Source organism: Anomaloglossus baeobatrachus, chromosome 2 (genome assembly GCF_048569485.1).
Source record: "Anomaloglossus baeobatrachus isolate aAnoBae1 chromosome 2, aAnoBae1.hap1, whole genome shotgun sequence".
Taxonomy (NCBI): domain Eukaryota; kingdom Metazoa; phylum Chordata; class Amphibia; order Anura; family Aromobatidae; genus Anomaloglossus; species Anomaloglossus baeobatrachus.
The window spans coordinates 377,838,747-377,855,565 of record NC_134354.1 but is presented as its reverse complement, the minus strand read 5'-3'; the positions used below and the strand labels follow the sequence as shown (position 1 = coordinate 377,855,565).

Below are 16,819 nucleotides of genomic sequence, written 5' to 3'. Positions count from 1 at the left end.
GCAGGAACGACAGATATCTCCTTACCTGCGTCCACCGGCAATGAGGAATGTGGGCGGGATCTTTCGCCCACTCATCTCCGCCCCTCCGCTTCTAGTGGACGGCTGCCGTGTAACGTCGCTGTGACACCGCATGAACCGCCCCCTTAGAAAGGAGGCGGTTCGCCGGTCACAGCGACGTCACTAGGCAGGTAAGTCCAAGTGACTGTTCCTAGCAATGTTGTGCGCCACGGGCAGCGATGTGCCTGTGACACAAAACCGATGGGGGCGGGTACGCTCGCTAGCGATATCGATACTGATATCGCAGCATGTAAAGTACCCTTAAGGCTGTATTACTGATTGTGGATCACAAAACCGCACAAGATGAGTTACCATCCCTCTTGATCTTCTGTTTTTTTGGGTAAGATTCTATTGCACTTGTCTATTCACAATAATGTAGGTGGTCTAAAATGGAATAAAGAAAAATAAGAATACAAAAGTGCAAAACATAGTAAAAAACTGTATTTGAAATGTGGGAGAATCTTATGTGTGATAGAAGGTGGCCAAGTGTGCTCAACAAATTCATCATAATTTTTGCCACTTAAGTGGTATAAATTATGACAGAAAAATACACCAGACCCAGAAAAACACATTTCTGACAGTGGTGGTTCCTCAATGCATTAGAAGAGCATGCCTCATAATAAATTTTCTGCATATAAATCCAGCACTACCCTAACTTTGACTGGCATAAAAAAACAGTCTTTAGAATTAGGGTCTTAATTAGAAATCAGTGAATCTGAGGTTTGGTATTCATACTAAACAAAGACTTAAAAAAAATAGAGTTCTTGTTCGGAGTTCGAATGCTTTATGTATGCAAACCACTGATTTGAGCATCCATCTGGTTGGGTACAATCAGTGCTCAGCCCAGTCCAAAATGCTTGTAATGTTTCACCGCCTAACAAGGGGGGCAACAGCAGCATGATCAGATGTAGTGTGCGCCAAAAAAACATGAAAAAACCCAGTCCACCCTATCCCAGAAGTTTTCGGTTTATCGCTGGCTGCGTGTGAGTGGAGACCAAAACTGTTCTATTAGTGACTTCTATTGGGGTTCAGGTCAAGTACATGTCCCAAACCAAACTCTAAAGTCCAGCTGAACCTCACGAACCAAAGTTCCATGGATTCTCTCATCTCTAGTCTTAAAAAGTATCAAAATTTGCAAAAGTTGAAATAAAATATCCTTCTGTAGGCTCAGAGAAATTGGAGTATTTATTTTTTGTTGAGGATTTCAGTAACCGACTCTTAAAATCATTGAACCCTGACTATTGTTCAATGAGATTCAATGAAATGTTGAAACAACTTCAACTAAAAAAGAAAACAAAACTAGGTACAAATTAGGTATCTGGTTTACAGAGCAATTCAGAGAAGGTTTTTTTTACCAGTTGTGATGGTTTTTGATTGACCAGGTAACATATAGTTTTATAAATTTAAAATGAAGAGGAAATATTTTTTTACTAGCACTGTACATTTGTATGCTAGTTTCGGAATGTCATCAACCATTTGTGCATATTTATATGATAGGCTTTTTATTTATTTTAAGTAGCTAGACATTAATGATAAAATGGTCCAATTACAGTGCACTAATTGTGGAGAGTCTAGTAACACCATGCAATCACCCCTATCACCAGGGTGAGCAAGAAGGAACTGTCCATTGTTTGTGCAGTTAGATGGCAGAAATAATTAAGCATAGAACGATGCCTACTGGCAGGCACTAAAGTGGAGAACGATTAAGTAACAGAGCATGTAGGCAAAAAAAAAAAAAAAAATATATATATATATATATATATATATATATATATACAGTATATATATATATACAGTACAGACCAAAAGTTTGGACACACCTTCTCATTCAAAGAGTTTTTTTATTTTCAGGACTCTGAAAATTGTAGATTTGTATTGATGGCATCAAAACTATGAATTAAAACATGTGGAATGAAATTCTTAAAAAAGTGTGAAACAACTGAAAATATGTCTTATATTCTAGGTTTTTCAAAGTAGCCACCTTTTGCTTTCATTACTACTTTGCACACTCTTGGCATTCTCTTGATTAGCTTTAAGAGGTAGTCGCCGGAAATGGTTTTCTAAAAGTCTTGAAGGAGTTCCCAGAGATACTTAGCACTTGTTGGCCCTTTTGTCTTCACTCTGCGGTCCAGCTCACCGCAAACCATCTCGATTGGGTTCAGGTCTGGTGACTGTGAAGGCCAGGTTATCTGGCGTAGCACCCCATCACTCTCCTTCTTAGTAAAATAGCCCTTACACAGCCTGGAGGTGGGTTTGGGGTCATTGTCCTGTTGAAAAATAAATGATGGTCCAACTAAACGCAAATCAGATGGAATAGCATGCCACTGCAAGATGCTGTGATAGGCATGCTGGTTATCTATGCCTTCAATTTTGAATAAATCCCCAACAGTGTCACCAGCAAAGCACCCCCACACCATCACACCTCCTCCTCCATGCTTCACGGTGGAAACCAGGCATGTAGAGTCCATCCATTCACCTTTTCTACAAAGACACGGTGGTTGGATCCAAAGATCTCAAATTTGCACTCATCAGACCAAAGCACAGATTTCCACTGGTCTAATGTCCATTCCCTGTGTTCTTTAGCCCAAACAACTCTCTTTTGCTTGTTGCCTGTCCCTAGCAGTGGTTTCCTAGCAGCTATTTTACCATGAAGGCCTGCTGCACAAAGTCTCCTCTTAACAGTTGTTCTAGAGATGAGAAGGTGTGTCCAAACTCTTGGTCTGTACTGTGTGTATATATATATATAGATATATATATATATATATATATATATATATATATATATATATATATATATAGTGGGAAAAATTGCAGATTTTTAAAATTTTCCCACCTACAAGGATTGGAGAGGTCTGTTATTTTTAGCATATGTACACTTCAATTGTGACAGACAGAATAATAATAAAAAAAAATAATGATTTTTAAATAATTAATTTGCATTTGATTGCATAAAATAAGTGTTTGATACAATACAAAAACAAAACTTAATACTTGGTACAGAAACCTTTGTTGGCAATTACAGAGGTTGTTTCCTGTAGTTCTTTACCCCATTTGTACACAACTGCAGCAGGGATTTTGGCCGACTCCTCCATAAAGATCTTCTCCATGTATTTCAGGTTTCGCAGCTGTCGCTGAGCAGCATTGAGTTTCATCTTCTTTCAAAGATTTCCTATAGGGTTCATGTCTGGAGACTGGCTAAGCCACTCCAGGACCTTGAAATACTTCTTACGGAGTCACTCCCTAGTTGCCCTCCTGTGTGTTTCAGGTTATTGTCATGCTAGAAGACCTAGCCATGACCCATTTTCAATGCTCTTACTGAGGGAAGCAGTTTTGGTTGTTGGCCAAAATCTCGACCCAATCCATTCTCCCTTTAATATGGAGCAGTTGCCCTTTCCCTTTCCAGAAAATCATCCCCAAAGCATGATGTTTCCACTAGCATGCTTCACAGTTGGGACAGTGTTCTTGGGGTTGTACTCATGCTTCTTCTTACTCGAAATACGGCAAGTGGAGTTGATACCAAAAACTTCTATTTAGGTCTCATCTGACCACATGACCTTCTCCCATTGGTGAACTACAAATGGGCCTGGACATGTACTGGTGGGAGCAGGGGGACCTAGCATGCCCTGCAGAATTTTAATCCATGACAGTGTAGCTGTTACTAAAGGTAGTATTATCTCCTCAGGTCATTGACCAGGTTGTATCATGTAGTTGTGGACTAATTTCTGAATAGAGATCAATGAACCTGAGGTGTTCAGTGTTCATACCAAGCACAGACTTTACAAAAAAAACAGAGTTTGGGTCTGGAGTTCGGGTTGCTTATGTATGCAAATCACTCATGCAACCATTGCTGTGCTCAGGTACACTTAGTTCTCAGACCAGTGCTAGCTGCTTGCAGTGTTTGAATGGCTTGCACTGGGGATAACAACAGCGTGATTGGAAGTAGTGTGTACCAAACAAAAAATGGAAAAACCCAGCCCACCCTCCTACAGAAGTGTTCTCTTTATTGCTGCATGTGAGCACAGAGCCAAACTGCCCAATCATTGATCTCCATTTGAGTTCAGGTAAAGTCCAGGTCCCAAAATGAACATTATCTAAAGTCCGGCTGAACCTGCCGAACCGAATATCCATGGATCCGCTCAGCTCTATTCCATCCTGACCTTTCTCAGAATCATCTTTAACCCACGAGGTGAGATTTTGTGTGAAGCCTCAGACTGTGTAAGATTGACAGTCACCTTGAGTTTCTTCCATTTTCTAATAACAGCCTCAACAGTTGCTGCCTTCTCACCAAGCTGCTTGCCTGATGTCCTATAGCATATCCCAGCCTTCTGCAGGTCTAGAATTTTTTCCCTGGTGTCCGTATACAGCTCTTTAGCCTAGGCCATCATAAAAAGGTTGGCGCTTTAATGATTGAGTGTGTGGACAGGTGTCAATTAATACAGATAGTGAGTGCAGAGTAGGAGGGCTTCTTAAAGAAAAAAATAACAGGTCTGCGAGAGCCAAAATTCTTGCTGGTTGGTAGGCGATCAGATACTTATTTCAGGCAAAAAATGCAAATTAATATATATATATATTAATTTATATATGTATACACTGACAAGCAAAAGGGTAGTAATGTTTTAAGCTTTTGCTTTTCAGGCTCCACATCTTACCATCCATTATGGCTTAGAGTATGAGACTACCTTCATTTTATAGATAATTATCTTATTACTAGAAGGTGGCCCGATTCTACGCATCGGGTATTCTAGAATTTACGTATTGTGTAGTTCATGTATGATTTTTGTTATATATATATATATAGAGAGAGAGATGTTGTTGTCTGTAGTTACCAAGTGTTTGTGTAGGTGCTGTACATGTTCTGGGTGTTGTCTGGGTGTGACGGGGGGTGAGAGCGGTGTTGTATGTGTGTTGCGTGTGTTGCGTTGTTTGTGGAGCGCTGTGTGTCTGTAGCGTTGTGTGTGTGTTGCGCGGTTTGTGTGTGTGTGGTGTGTTTTGGGGGGAGGTATGTTTTGAGCAATGTGTGTGTTGTGCGGTATGTGCGTATATTTGTGTGTGCCGCGGTGTTTGTGTGTGCAGCGTTGTCTGTGTGTGCAGCGTTGTCTGTATGTGTGGGTGTCTGTGTAGGGCAGTTGTTTGTGGTTCCCAGTGTGTGTGTGTGTGTGGTGTGTTGTGCAGTGCGCGCGCGTGTGTGTGTGTGTGTGTTTGTGTGTGCATCAGCCTCTCTTCTCTCAGCCTACCTCTCCCAGCCTCCCTCCTCCCAGCCTCCCTCAGCATCAGCCTCCCTCTCCCAGCCTCCCTAGCATCAGCCTCCGCCAGCATCAGCCTCTCTCCTTCCAGCCTCCTCCAGCATCAGCCTCCCTCTCCCAGCCTTCCCAGGATCAGCCTCTCTCCTCCCAGCCTCCGTCCTCCCAGCCTTCCCCAGCATCAGCTTTCCTCTCCCAGCCTCCCTCAGCATCAGCCTTCCCCAGCATCAGCCTCTCTCCTCCCAGCCTCAGCCTCTCTCCTTCCAGCCTCCCCCAGCATCAGCCTCTCTCCTTCCAGCTTCCCTCAGCATCAGCCTCCCCTTCCCAGCCTTCCCCAGGATCAGCCTCTCTCCTCCCAGCCTCCTTCCTCCCAGCCTCCCTCAGCATCAGCCTTCTGCTCCCAGTCTCTTCCAGCATCAGCCTCTCCATGCATCAGCCTCCACCAGCATCAGCCTCTTTCCTTCCAGCCTCCCCCAGCATCAGCCTCCTCTTCCCAGCCTTCCCCAGGATCAGCCTCTCTCCTCCCAGCCTCCTTCCTCCCAGCCTCCCTCAGCATCAGCCTTCCGCTCCCAGTCTCCCCCAGCATCAGCTTCCCCAAGCATCAGCCTCCACCAGCATCAGCCTCTCTCCTTCCAGCCTCCCCCAGCATCAGCCTCTCTCCTTCCAGCCTCCCTCAGCATCAGCCTCCCGTTCCTAGTCTTCCCCAGGATCAGCCTCTCTCTTCCCAGCCTCCTTCCTCCCAGCCTCCCTCAGCATCAGCCTTCCCCTCCCAGTCTCCCCCAGCATCAGCCTCCCCAAGCATCAGCCTCCACCAGCATTAGCCTCTCTCCTTCCAGCCTCCCCCAGCATCAGCCTCCCCATGCATCAGCCTCTCTCCTTCCAGCCTCTCTCCTTCCAGCCTCCCTCAGCATCAGCCTCCCGTTCCCAGCCTTCCCCAGGATCAGCCTCTCTCTTCCCAGCCTCCTTCCTCCCAGCGTCCCTCTCCCAGCCTCCCTCAGCATCAGCCTTCCGCTCCCAGCCTCCCGAAGCATCAGCCTCCACCAGCATCAGCCTCCCTCGTCCCAGCCTCCCCCACCATCAGCCTCTCTCCTCCCAGCCTTCCCCATGATCAGCCTCTCTGCTCCCAGCCTCCTCCAGCACGCCGTGCTCCTCTGCCGACACTCACACACCCGATCGCATCCACTCACACACACCCGATCGCATCCACTCACACACACCCGATCGCATCCACTCACACACACCCGATCGCATCCACTCACACACACCCGATGGCATCCACTCACACACACCCGATGGCATCCACTCACACACACCCGATCGCATACACTCACACACACCCGATCGCATCCACTCACACACACAGACACTGACGATATCGCACATACGCGCTTATACTCACAACATCCGGGGATATCACATGCTTCTGGCCATGTGATCCTCCGGCAGGTCCTGGAAGATCACAACAGCACAGTATCGAGGCCGAGAAGCAAGCGATATCCCAGGATGTTGTGAGTATGTGGATGCGATGTGATGTGTGTGTGTGTGTGAGTGTGATGTGATTTGTGTGTGTGTATGTGTGTGCTGTTATGTGTGTGCTGTTATGTGTCTGTATTTTCCGGCGCTGCAGGACCTTGATGTGTGGATGCGATGTGATGTGTGTGTGATGTGTGTGTGAGGTGTGTGTGAGAGTGAGTGTGAGCCGGTGTACACTGGTAACTATGATACACATCGGGTAACTAAGGGACCTTAGTTACCCGATGTGTATAATGGTTACCAGCTTTCACGGCCTCCGTGAAGATCCCAGCATCGCAAGGTTATGTCTGGCGCTGCCGGGATCCTGACGGAGCCGGTGTAGAAGCAAGAGATATCCCAGCATGTTGTGATGTGTGGATGTGAGTGTGAGAGTGAGTGTGATCTGATGTGTGTGTGTGAGAGTGAGTGTGATCTGATGTGTGTGTGTACTCACCTGGGAATCGGGGCTCCGTGTCAGTTGGGCCAGAGCGAGCGTGGATTGCGTGAGGGGGGCGGGGCCTGCAGAGAGCCGGGGCGAGAGGCCAATCCGTGTGGGGGGGCGGGGCCATGGCGAGCCCAGCGGCCAATCAGCTTTGTGTCACCGTAAGGACACAATTTCGGAGCATGACAGACAGACAGACAGATAGACAGACAGATAGACAGACAGACAGACAGAATAAGGCAATTATATATATAGATTTTGACTTGCAACTATTTAGCATATGATTAGTTATGCATATTGTTGTCTTGTCACTGCATTATTACTGTTTTGCTCCTTGTGTTTGAAAAAACGTTTTCTTCCTGTATGCTAAAAATTACAACTTGTTCTCGCATTCACTATTAGCTCAGTGGGTTATTAGGTTGATTCCCAAGTGAAAGGTCACTGGCTCAAGTTGAGGAGCAGCCATGAAGAAGATTTCCTAAGAAATGAGTTACAGCATCATCCAGCTCATCAATAGCTGTTTTTCGCCAGAGAACATTGCCAAACTGAATCATGTGAGTTACACGACAGTTGGAAGAATAGAACATGAAGTCCACCCATTCATTTAAAAGCCAAGAGGTGGAGGTCCAGGTAAAATATTGGAGTCAACAAGTTAGCTCATCACAAGGTCTACCAGTTCTGGTGCGACAAGCAGTGGAGGTGGTTTGTATGCTTTGTAATAGTGAGATCACAGATGTCAATGCAAGCACCGTATAATACACATTACACAAATCTGTAATGGTGGCTCAAAAAAAATGAAGAAGCCTTGACTTCAATATCATCATGACGAACATTGGTTCAGATTTTAAAAACAGAACGAAAGTGGACAGTAGAAAATTGGAAATGAGGGATTTGGAGTAATGAGATAAAAGTCAATAGACTAACCTCTGATGGTACAAATTAATCTGAAAGAAACAAATGAAAAAGGGGCTAACGGATGGAGAAATTGAAGGAACTGTGAAGTTCAATGGAGCAAGTCTGATGATATGTGGTTGTTTCACAGCCAAAAGCATTGGATACTTGACCAGGATTGATGGTGGTCTCAATGCTGAACTATATGTGAATATCCTACAAGATGAGTTTCTTTGTACACTTGAGTACTATGGGTATGAAAAGTGCCATATAGTGTCCCAGCTGGACAATGACCCGAAGCATGTGTTGAGATTGGAAAATAATTGCTTCAATGACAATGAAGTAGAGGTGCTAGCCATAGTCCCCAGACCTCAACCCATTCAAAAGCTTGTAAGTAGAGTTGAAGAAAAAGCTGCATGCATACCCATTTCAGTCAAACAATATGCACCAAAATTGAGAACATGTAGAAGAGACCTGGGATTAGATATCAGTTGAGACATGCTTGTATCTGATTGAGATCATGCTCATAAGGTTTCAGGCAGTGCTGAAAGCCAAATGTGCATTTAAAAAACACAAACAAAATAATATAAATTAAGATTTTAGATTTCTAAGAGCAAAACAATAACAATGCAGTAGATGAGAAGAATCTGCATAACTAATCATATGCTAAATAGTTGCAAGTCAAATTTATGTATGAGATGATTGTCTATAAAAAGAAGGTAGTCTCACTCTCAAAGTCAAAAGTTCAAAACATTGTTAACCTTTTCCTCGTCAGTGTATATAAATACAGTTATAGCCAAAAGTTTCGCCACCCTTGAAATTGTTTCAGAGAATGAAGTATTTCTCATAGACAATGAGTGCAATTAAACAAGTTTTGGTATATGTTTGTTTCCTTTGTTATACAAGTAGTTTTATTTTTTGTGCATTAAAACAGCACCAAAAAAAAAAGTCAAATTGGACATAACTCAAAAATGAGTCAGACAAAATTGTTGATACCCTCAACTTAATATTTGGACACTCTTTGGAATAAATAATTGCAAAAACTTCCTATAACCAACAACAAGCTTCTTACACCCCCCCCCCCCAACTGGAATTTTGGACCACTCTTCTTTTGCAAACTGTTCCAGGTCTCTTATATTTCAAGGATACCAAAAAGCTCTATCTTGGTCTCATCTGTCTACAAGATGCTTTTTTTGAATGAGTTTGGTTTACTCACGTACATTTTTGCAAACTGCCGTCTAGTTTTTTATGTTTCCGTGTCAGCGGTCCTGCTGTAGACTTTCATTTTATCCAAATCTGGACAGATAGTTCACATTTACACTGATGCACCCTGAACTTGCAGGATTGCTTAATTTTTTTGGAACTGGAATGTATCCACTATTCGGACTATCCTGCTTTGCAACCTTTCATCAATATTTCTTTGTTGTCCACTTCCAGTAAGATTACCTATAGTGCCATGGATGGTAAACTTCTTGATTATGTTGCAGAACATAGACAAAGTAACATCAAGATCTCTGGATATGGACTTTTAACCTTGAAATTGTTAACATTCTTCATCAATTTGGGAGTTTTGTGTGAAAGTATGTCCAATTTGTCTACTTTTCTCAGTCTTTTTGTGTGTTGTTCCAATACACACAAAGGACATAAACATGTGAATAACTAAACATTGCCATATATCTTTCTGGGAAAAATACCTCCAACTGCTAGAACAATGTCAAGGGTGCCAGCAGACAACATTTTCGGCCATAAATACACACACACACATATATATATATATATATATATATATATATACGGTATATGTCAATGTCTGATTGCTACTCTAATAAAGATTTTAATTTTGATCTTGTGAGACTGAGATGTACAGTATGAACTTTTTATGTATTTATTCCACATACTATATTTCATTGTAATGCTGATTTATATCCTCTTTGAAAGGTTTATTATTTCAAAATGTACATTTTGATAAAAAAAACTACTGTGTGTGTAAAATTTATTTCTGTAAGACTTTCCGCAGTTTACAATTTCTGATATGCCCTTATAGGTCTTATCCGTTTGCAAGAGCTCATTATGGCCCCTGCCAGATATAATATCCGGTTAAAAATCCGCCAGCTCCCTCCAGAATCTGAGGATGCTCGACCACTCCTAAAAGAAATGAAGAGAGGGAGGGAATTCCGCATTATCTTTGATTGCAGTCATGTCATGGCGGCACAAATCCTTCGGCAGGTGGGTACAAATAAGGAATTATTCATGGGCTTTGTATTCGCCCTGGCAATCCAGCCTTGAAAAGAGACTTGTGGCGCTAGTGTTTTTGATTTACTCTTGATCGCTACTGCTACTTATTAATTTTCACACCGATGGCCCAGTGGGATTCATCACATCTTTCCATATGTTCAGTGTCATTCATTAGCAAGTGTTAATCTCTGTCCTTCCTGTTACCTGCTGTATGTTCAATCAATACTCCACAGAGAGACTTTGGTAATTGTTTTTTCTTAATGTGATGTTTTCTTCATGAACCTTTCTGCTATTGTAACAGTTTTACTTATTTGCTTTCTCTCTTCATTAGAAGAGTTATCTAGAATATAAACGCACTCATGTTATACTTAACACCACGTTAAATGTATAATTCATGAGTATATAAAACATTAGGAGAATCATATATTATTGGGACGTAAATAACGCTACTTACTACTGAATATATTTTTTTGTAATGCCTGCTTACATAACATTCATTTGGAGCACAGATAGCATTGCAATCTAACTGTGATTGTTCAGACACTAAGACACATTAGAGTTGTCTAAGGCAGACATTATTGTCCCCATTAACACAGTTTAAGTGTAGCTAGAGAGAGGTCAATATCAACTTCATCCAGTTGAATGAAGTGGCCATTGATGTCTCTATGGCTATTGCATATATGGAAGCTGAGTGAGGTTCCCATGAATCTCACTGTTCGTTATTGCAACTTTTTCTGCTAAGTGTTCCATGCAACAGTTAGGTTACATTTATCAGAAAACATTGCAATATTTGTGTTCTCAGACTATTTTTTTTATTATGTAAGGCTTGATAAGTATGACTATTACTAGACATGAGCAAACCCATGGAAGTTTGGTTCGGCAGGTGCATCCGGACTTTAGTTAAAGTTCGGATAGGGAACCGGACTTGACCTGAACCCCATTGGAAGTCACTATTTGGGCAGTTTGGGTCTCTGCCCACATGTAGTTAGCCTTAAACAGATCAATTCTGGGGAAGGGTCAGCTGGGGTTTTACGTTTTTTGGTGTACAATACATCTGATCTCACTATTGTTACCCCTTGTGTGCACCGTTCAATCACTGCAAGTGGTTTGCACTGGGCTGTAGCCAACCACAGCGATGATCGTAGAAGTGGTGTTCATACATAAAGGGCCTGAACTCCGAATCCAAATGCTATTTTTTTTGTAAGTTCTGTGCTTGGTACGAACACCCAACACCAAACCTTGGGTTCACTCATCTCTATTACTTTTCTGTATGCTATAGATTACAAATTGTATAGATTTGGAAAGTAACCAGGGTTACAGAACGGCACTGGAAGACAATGCACTCAGGAAGACTTTACCTCATTTAAACAAGCAATTCTAACATTTAAGTCAGCCATCACCACTGCTAAACAGAAATATTTCAGAATCTTCATATCAATTTTATGCCATAATAACAAACATTTATTCAACACTTTTAACTCCCTCCCCCATCCACCGTTGCCCACTCCGACTGCCCTCCTTTCTGCAGGAGACATTGCTTTTCACTTCAAAAATAAGATCAACCAAATGAGGTTTTACTGTTCAACCACCACAGTCCCTTCATATAACAAACCATTGTCCTTGCCCCCAAACCTTCCTTTACACTATCACTAAAAGAAAGGGTGTCCATCTTCTCTCCAAATTACACCTTACACTTGTTCTCTTAACACCATCCCATCATGTCTCCTTTCTAGCCACACCACCTTGTTTATAGGGTGTAGCTGCATTTAGTAGAGTAAGAGTTGCTGGAGAAGGGACAGTGTATTAGGTTAGTATTAAATGCATATAGGCAGCGATTGTTGCCTTACAGTCCTTGGTACTGCAACTTAAAAGCAATTTTCCTTTTCAGTTGTACATTTTTCTATTCTAGTCCCTATTTATACCACTGTTAGCTGTATTTAGTGTAGCAATAGTTGATAGAGAAGGGACAGTGTATTAGTTTGGCATTAAAGTCATATGGGCAGTGGTTATTACCTTACAGCCCTTCCTGCTGCAAAATTACATCAAAAGTGCATTTATTCTATTTTAGTTGCTATTATTACTACTGTTAACTGCATACATAATTTAATATGTGTACGGCATGTGGTAAGAGATGGGGAAGTGGACGTGTTGCTGATGGTTCACGCAGAGACCGAGGCTATGGGCCAGGTGAAACTCTGCCTGCTGTGGGAACACAAAAAACATGCTCATATACGAGGCCACTATTTAAGTCCCACTTTGAACGGAACATGAGACACCAATGTTGAAGCCAGAACAGTGAGAACAGGTGGTAAGTTGGATGGCAAGTAATGCTTCCAGTATGTTTCCTAGCCATGCCCTGTCTTCCACACAGTCCAGTCTCACTAGCCGAGAGTCTGGACCACGTAATCCTCATAGTGATCTTCCTTCCCCCCACCAGGTGACAAGTGATCCCATACTGGGAGACTCCGAGAAGCTCTTAACATTTAAATTTATTGCTTCTTTCCCCTCTCACTGAAAGTTTCAAGAGGAACATGAAGAGATTGTGTGCAGTGATGCCAAAATATTTGAGCAGCCACAGCCAGAAGAAGATGATGATGGGGAACATCAATTACTGTCTCAAAAGCTGTATTATGATTATGAGATACAGTTGAAAAAAAATCATGTTGTTAAGTCAATAAGTCAGGAGGAGGACCACAGTGTGGAAGTGGAAGATGAGGTGGTGGACAATGAAGTCATTGGCCAAATCTGGGAAAGTGGGCAAAAGGCATAACAAGACAGTGTAATGGCCAGAGGGAGTAGGCATTATACTGTTCCCCATAGCACACAAACATGGCAAATTACCAGTTAGGTGTTCTTCTTCTCTGGTGCTTTTTTTTTAAAGAATGTACAGAAGATAAAAAAAATGGTCATTTGCAACCTGTGACATACCTAGATCAGCAGGGGCCCTTCCACCACCAGCGTGCTCAGACACATGTCATCAAAACACCCGACTAGGTGGGCCAAATGCCTAGGTCCACAATCAGTGTTTGTGGGTGACACCATTGCCTTCTCCCCTGTGCTCCATCCTTTCCAATCCCCTGTTCTGGATGCAGGCGTGCATGCCTACCGCCCTACACCTGTTGTTGCACATTCTGAACCGCCATCACCAACCACAACCTCTTCCTAGTCCCAGTGCAGTATTCAGCTGTTCCTACCCCAGGCTTTGGAATGCAAGCAGAAATACACAGCCACCCATCCACAGGACCAAACACTAAACACTTTCCCTTAGTGCATAGGCTTTACCAGTGTAGAAGTCCCACTCTTTTTAAAACTGTAAGAAAATGATTCTGAGGCCCTCTTCTACATGTCTTCCGGGGTGTATTGCAATTCCTCCTTTAAATTTTTGCTATGCCTTGCCCTTAATGCATAAGTTTTATCACTATAGGAGTCCCACTTTTTGTAAAATTAAAAAAACATAATTCTGAGGCCCTCCTCTATGTGTCTTCCAGGGTGTATTGCTATCCCTCCTTTAAATAAATACCAAAATAAGGTGAGAGATAACGTGCCTATTAAGTCTATATTTACACAAAGCATTTTTGCTGTATTTTTTTGCAACTTTTTTAATGTTTTATGCAAATTAAAAACTGAATTTTAAAGTACCAGCAAAAGCTTTGAGATTTCATAAATCTATTGCACACAATTGATTTTTTTTCCAGACTGAAATAGAAAACTGCTGCGTTTTTGAAAGAAGCAGTGTATCAATCCTTTCAGTGTTTTTGCATTGTTTTATTAACATTGAAAGCAATAAGAAAGAGCAAAAATACAGCAAGAATACTACTTGTAAACAAGGGGTGGAAGTGGCATTTTTTTCCCTAACATTTTTTTCCTCTAAAATACATTTTATCTTCAATTTTATATTTTTCTTGTCACTTTGTAAAAGTGGTATAATACCTTGACAACATTATTCCTAGCAGCAACCTGGGAGTCAGATATGCGTCCAAGCATTTTCCCCATGCTGTTCTTATCCCTTTTCACTGCTGTTTCCATCCATTTCACAAATTTAACTGATCCCCCAAGACCTCCTGAGATGCGCTGCAGGAAAAATTCTCTAGTTTCCCATTGACTTCCATTATACTTGTTACTCGAGTCAAGTCCATCTGAGCATCTGACCTTCTCAATTCGAGTAATGAGCACTCAAGCATTTTAGCACCTGCCCATTACTATCTACAGTTATATGAAAAAGTTTGGGCACCCCTATTAATGTTAACCTTTTTCTTTATAACAATTTGGGTTTTTGCAACAGCTATTTCAGTTTCATATATCTAATAACTGATGGACTGAGTAATATTTCTGGATTGAAATGAGGTTTATTGTACTAACAGAAAATGTGCAATCCACATTTAAACAAAATTTGACTGGTGCAAAAGTAAGGGCACCCTTATCAATTTCTTGATTTGAACACTCCTAACTACTTTTTACTGACTTATTAAACCACTAAATTGGTTTTGTAACCTCATTGAGCTTTGAACTTCATAGGCAGGTGTATCCAATCATGAGAAAAGGTATTTAACCCCTTCACGACCGGCCGATTTTTCGCTTTCCGTTTTTTTTTGCCATTCTTTTTCTGAGAGACGTAACTTTTTTATTTTTCAGTCAATATGGTCATGTCAGGGCTCATTTTTTGTGGAACGAGCTGTACTTTTAAATGAAACCATAAGTTTTACCATATAGTGTACTGGAAAACGACAAAAAAATTCCAAATGCAGAAAAATTGCAAAAAAAGTGCGATAGCACTATGGCTTTTGAGATATTTTATTCACTGTGTTCACTATATGGTAAAACTGATGTATGGGTGTGATGCCTCAGGTCAGTGCAAGTTCGTAGACACCAAACATGTATAGGTTTACTTTTATATAAGGGGTTAAAAAAAATCGGAAGTTTGTCCGAAAAAAGTGGCGCACGTTTTACGCCATATTCCGTGACCCGTAGCGTTCTCATTTTTCTGGATCTATGGCTCAGTGATGGCTTATTTTTTGCGTCTCAAGCTGACGTTTTTAACGGTACCATGTTTGCGCAGATGCTACATTTTGATTGACTCTTATTGCATTTTGCGCAAAAGTTGTGGTGACAAAAAAAAATCATTTTGGCGTTTGGAATTTTTTTCCCGCTACGCCGTATACTGATCAGATTAATTGATTTTATATTTTGATAGATTGGGCGTTTCTGAACGTGTCAATACTAAATGTGTGTATATTTTTTATTTTTTTAACCCTTTAATTTTCAATGGGGCGAATGGGGGGTGATTTGAACTTTTAGGTTTTTTTGTTTTTTTTTAATTTTTTAAAACTTTTTTTAACTTTTTTTTTTTATTTCACTAGTCCCCCTAGGGGGCTATTGCGATCAGCAATCCGATCGCTCTGCAGTATCTGCTGATCACAGCGACAAGGCTGTAAACAGCAGATACGCTCTCTTTCTCTTTTGCGGTGCCGCCGGTCACAGCGAAAGTGAAAGCAAGTCAGGTGTAGTACAGGAGTCATCACATGACCCTGTGCTACCATGACAACTATCGGAAGTCACGTGATCGCATCACATGACTTCCGGTATCGGGCGATAAGTAAAAGTTTACCGCGATCGTGCTTATAATGGCGCTGTCACATATTGACAGCGCCATATAAGGGGTTAAACGGCACGAGCAGATAACGATTCTGCTCGTGCCTAGCAGGCACACATCTCAGCTGTGAAAATCAGCTGAGATGTGTGCCGATCGCGGCATGCTGCCGCCAGCAGACTGCGGCAGTAACATTATGACCGCTAGGACGTAATTTTACGGCCCGCGGTCGTTAAGGGGTTAAGGTGGCCACTTGCAAGTTGTTCTCCTAATTGAATCTCCTATGAAGAGTGGCATCATGGGCTCCTCAAAACAACTCTCAAATGATCTGAAAACAAACAATATTCAACATAGTTGTTCAGGGGAAGAATACAAAAAGTTGTCTCAGAGATTTAAACTTTCAGTTTCCACTGTGAGGAACATAGTAAGGAAATGGAAGAACACAGGTACAGTTCTTGTTAAGCCCAGAAGTGGCAGGCCAAGAAAAATATCAGAAAGGCAGAGAAGAAGAATGGTGAGAATAGTCAAGGACAATCCACAGACCACCTCCAAAGACCTGCAGCTTCATCTTGCTGCAGATGCTGTCAATGTGCATCGATCAACAATACAGCGCATGTTGCACAAGGAGAAGCTGTATGGGAGAGTGAGGCGAAAGAAGCCGTTTCTGCAGGCACGCCACAAACAGAGTCGCCTGTCTCAGCCCTAGGGGCTTTGTTTAATCTCAGCCTCGCTCAGGATAGATGGGTGGCTAGGTTTATTTGCTCCCGGGCTAGGGCGGGGCCGGCACGTACTCCCTGCGTTCCCCCTTGGGACCTTAACTTTGTCCTTGATGCACTCATGGAGCCGCCCTTTGAA

The 16,819-nt window shown here is 42.2% G+C and overlaps 1 protein-coding gene across 1 annotated transcript in view; it reads left to right on the top strand.

The window, feature by feature from the left end:
- The window catches only part of GRIK3 (glutamate ionotropic receptor kainate type subunit 3), a 1,015,705-nt gene that overhangs the window by 472,894 nt on the left and 525,992 nt on the right, over positions 1–16,819 (top strand). Inside the window, exon 4 of the mRNA XM_075336050.1 lies at positions 10,187–10,368. Coding sequence (XP_075192165.1) covers positions 10,187–10,368 — 182 coding nt within the window. The remainder of the gene's footprint in view (positions 1–10,186; positions 10,369–16,819) is intronic.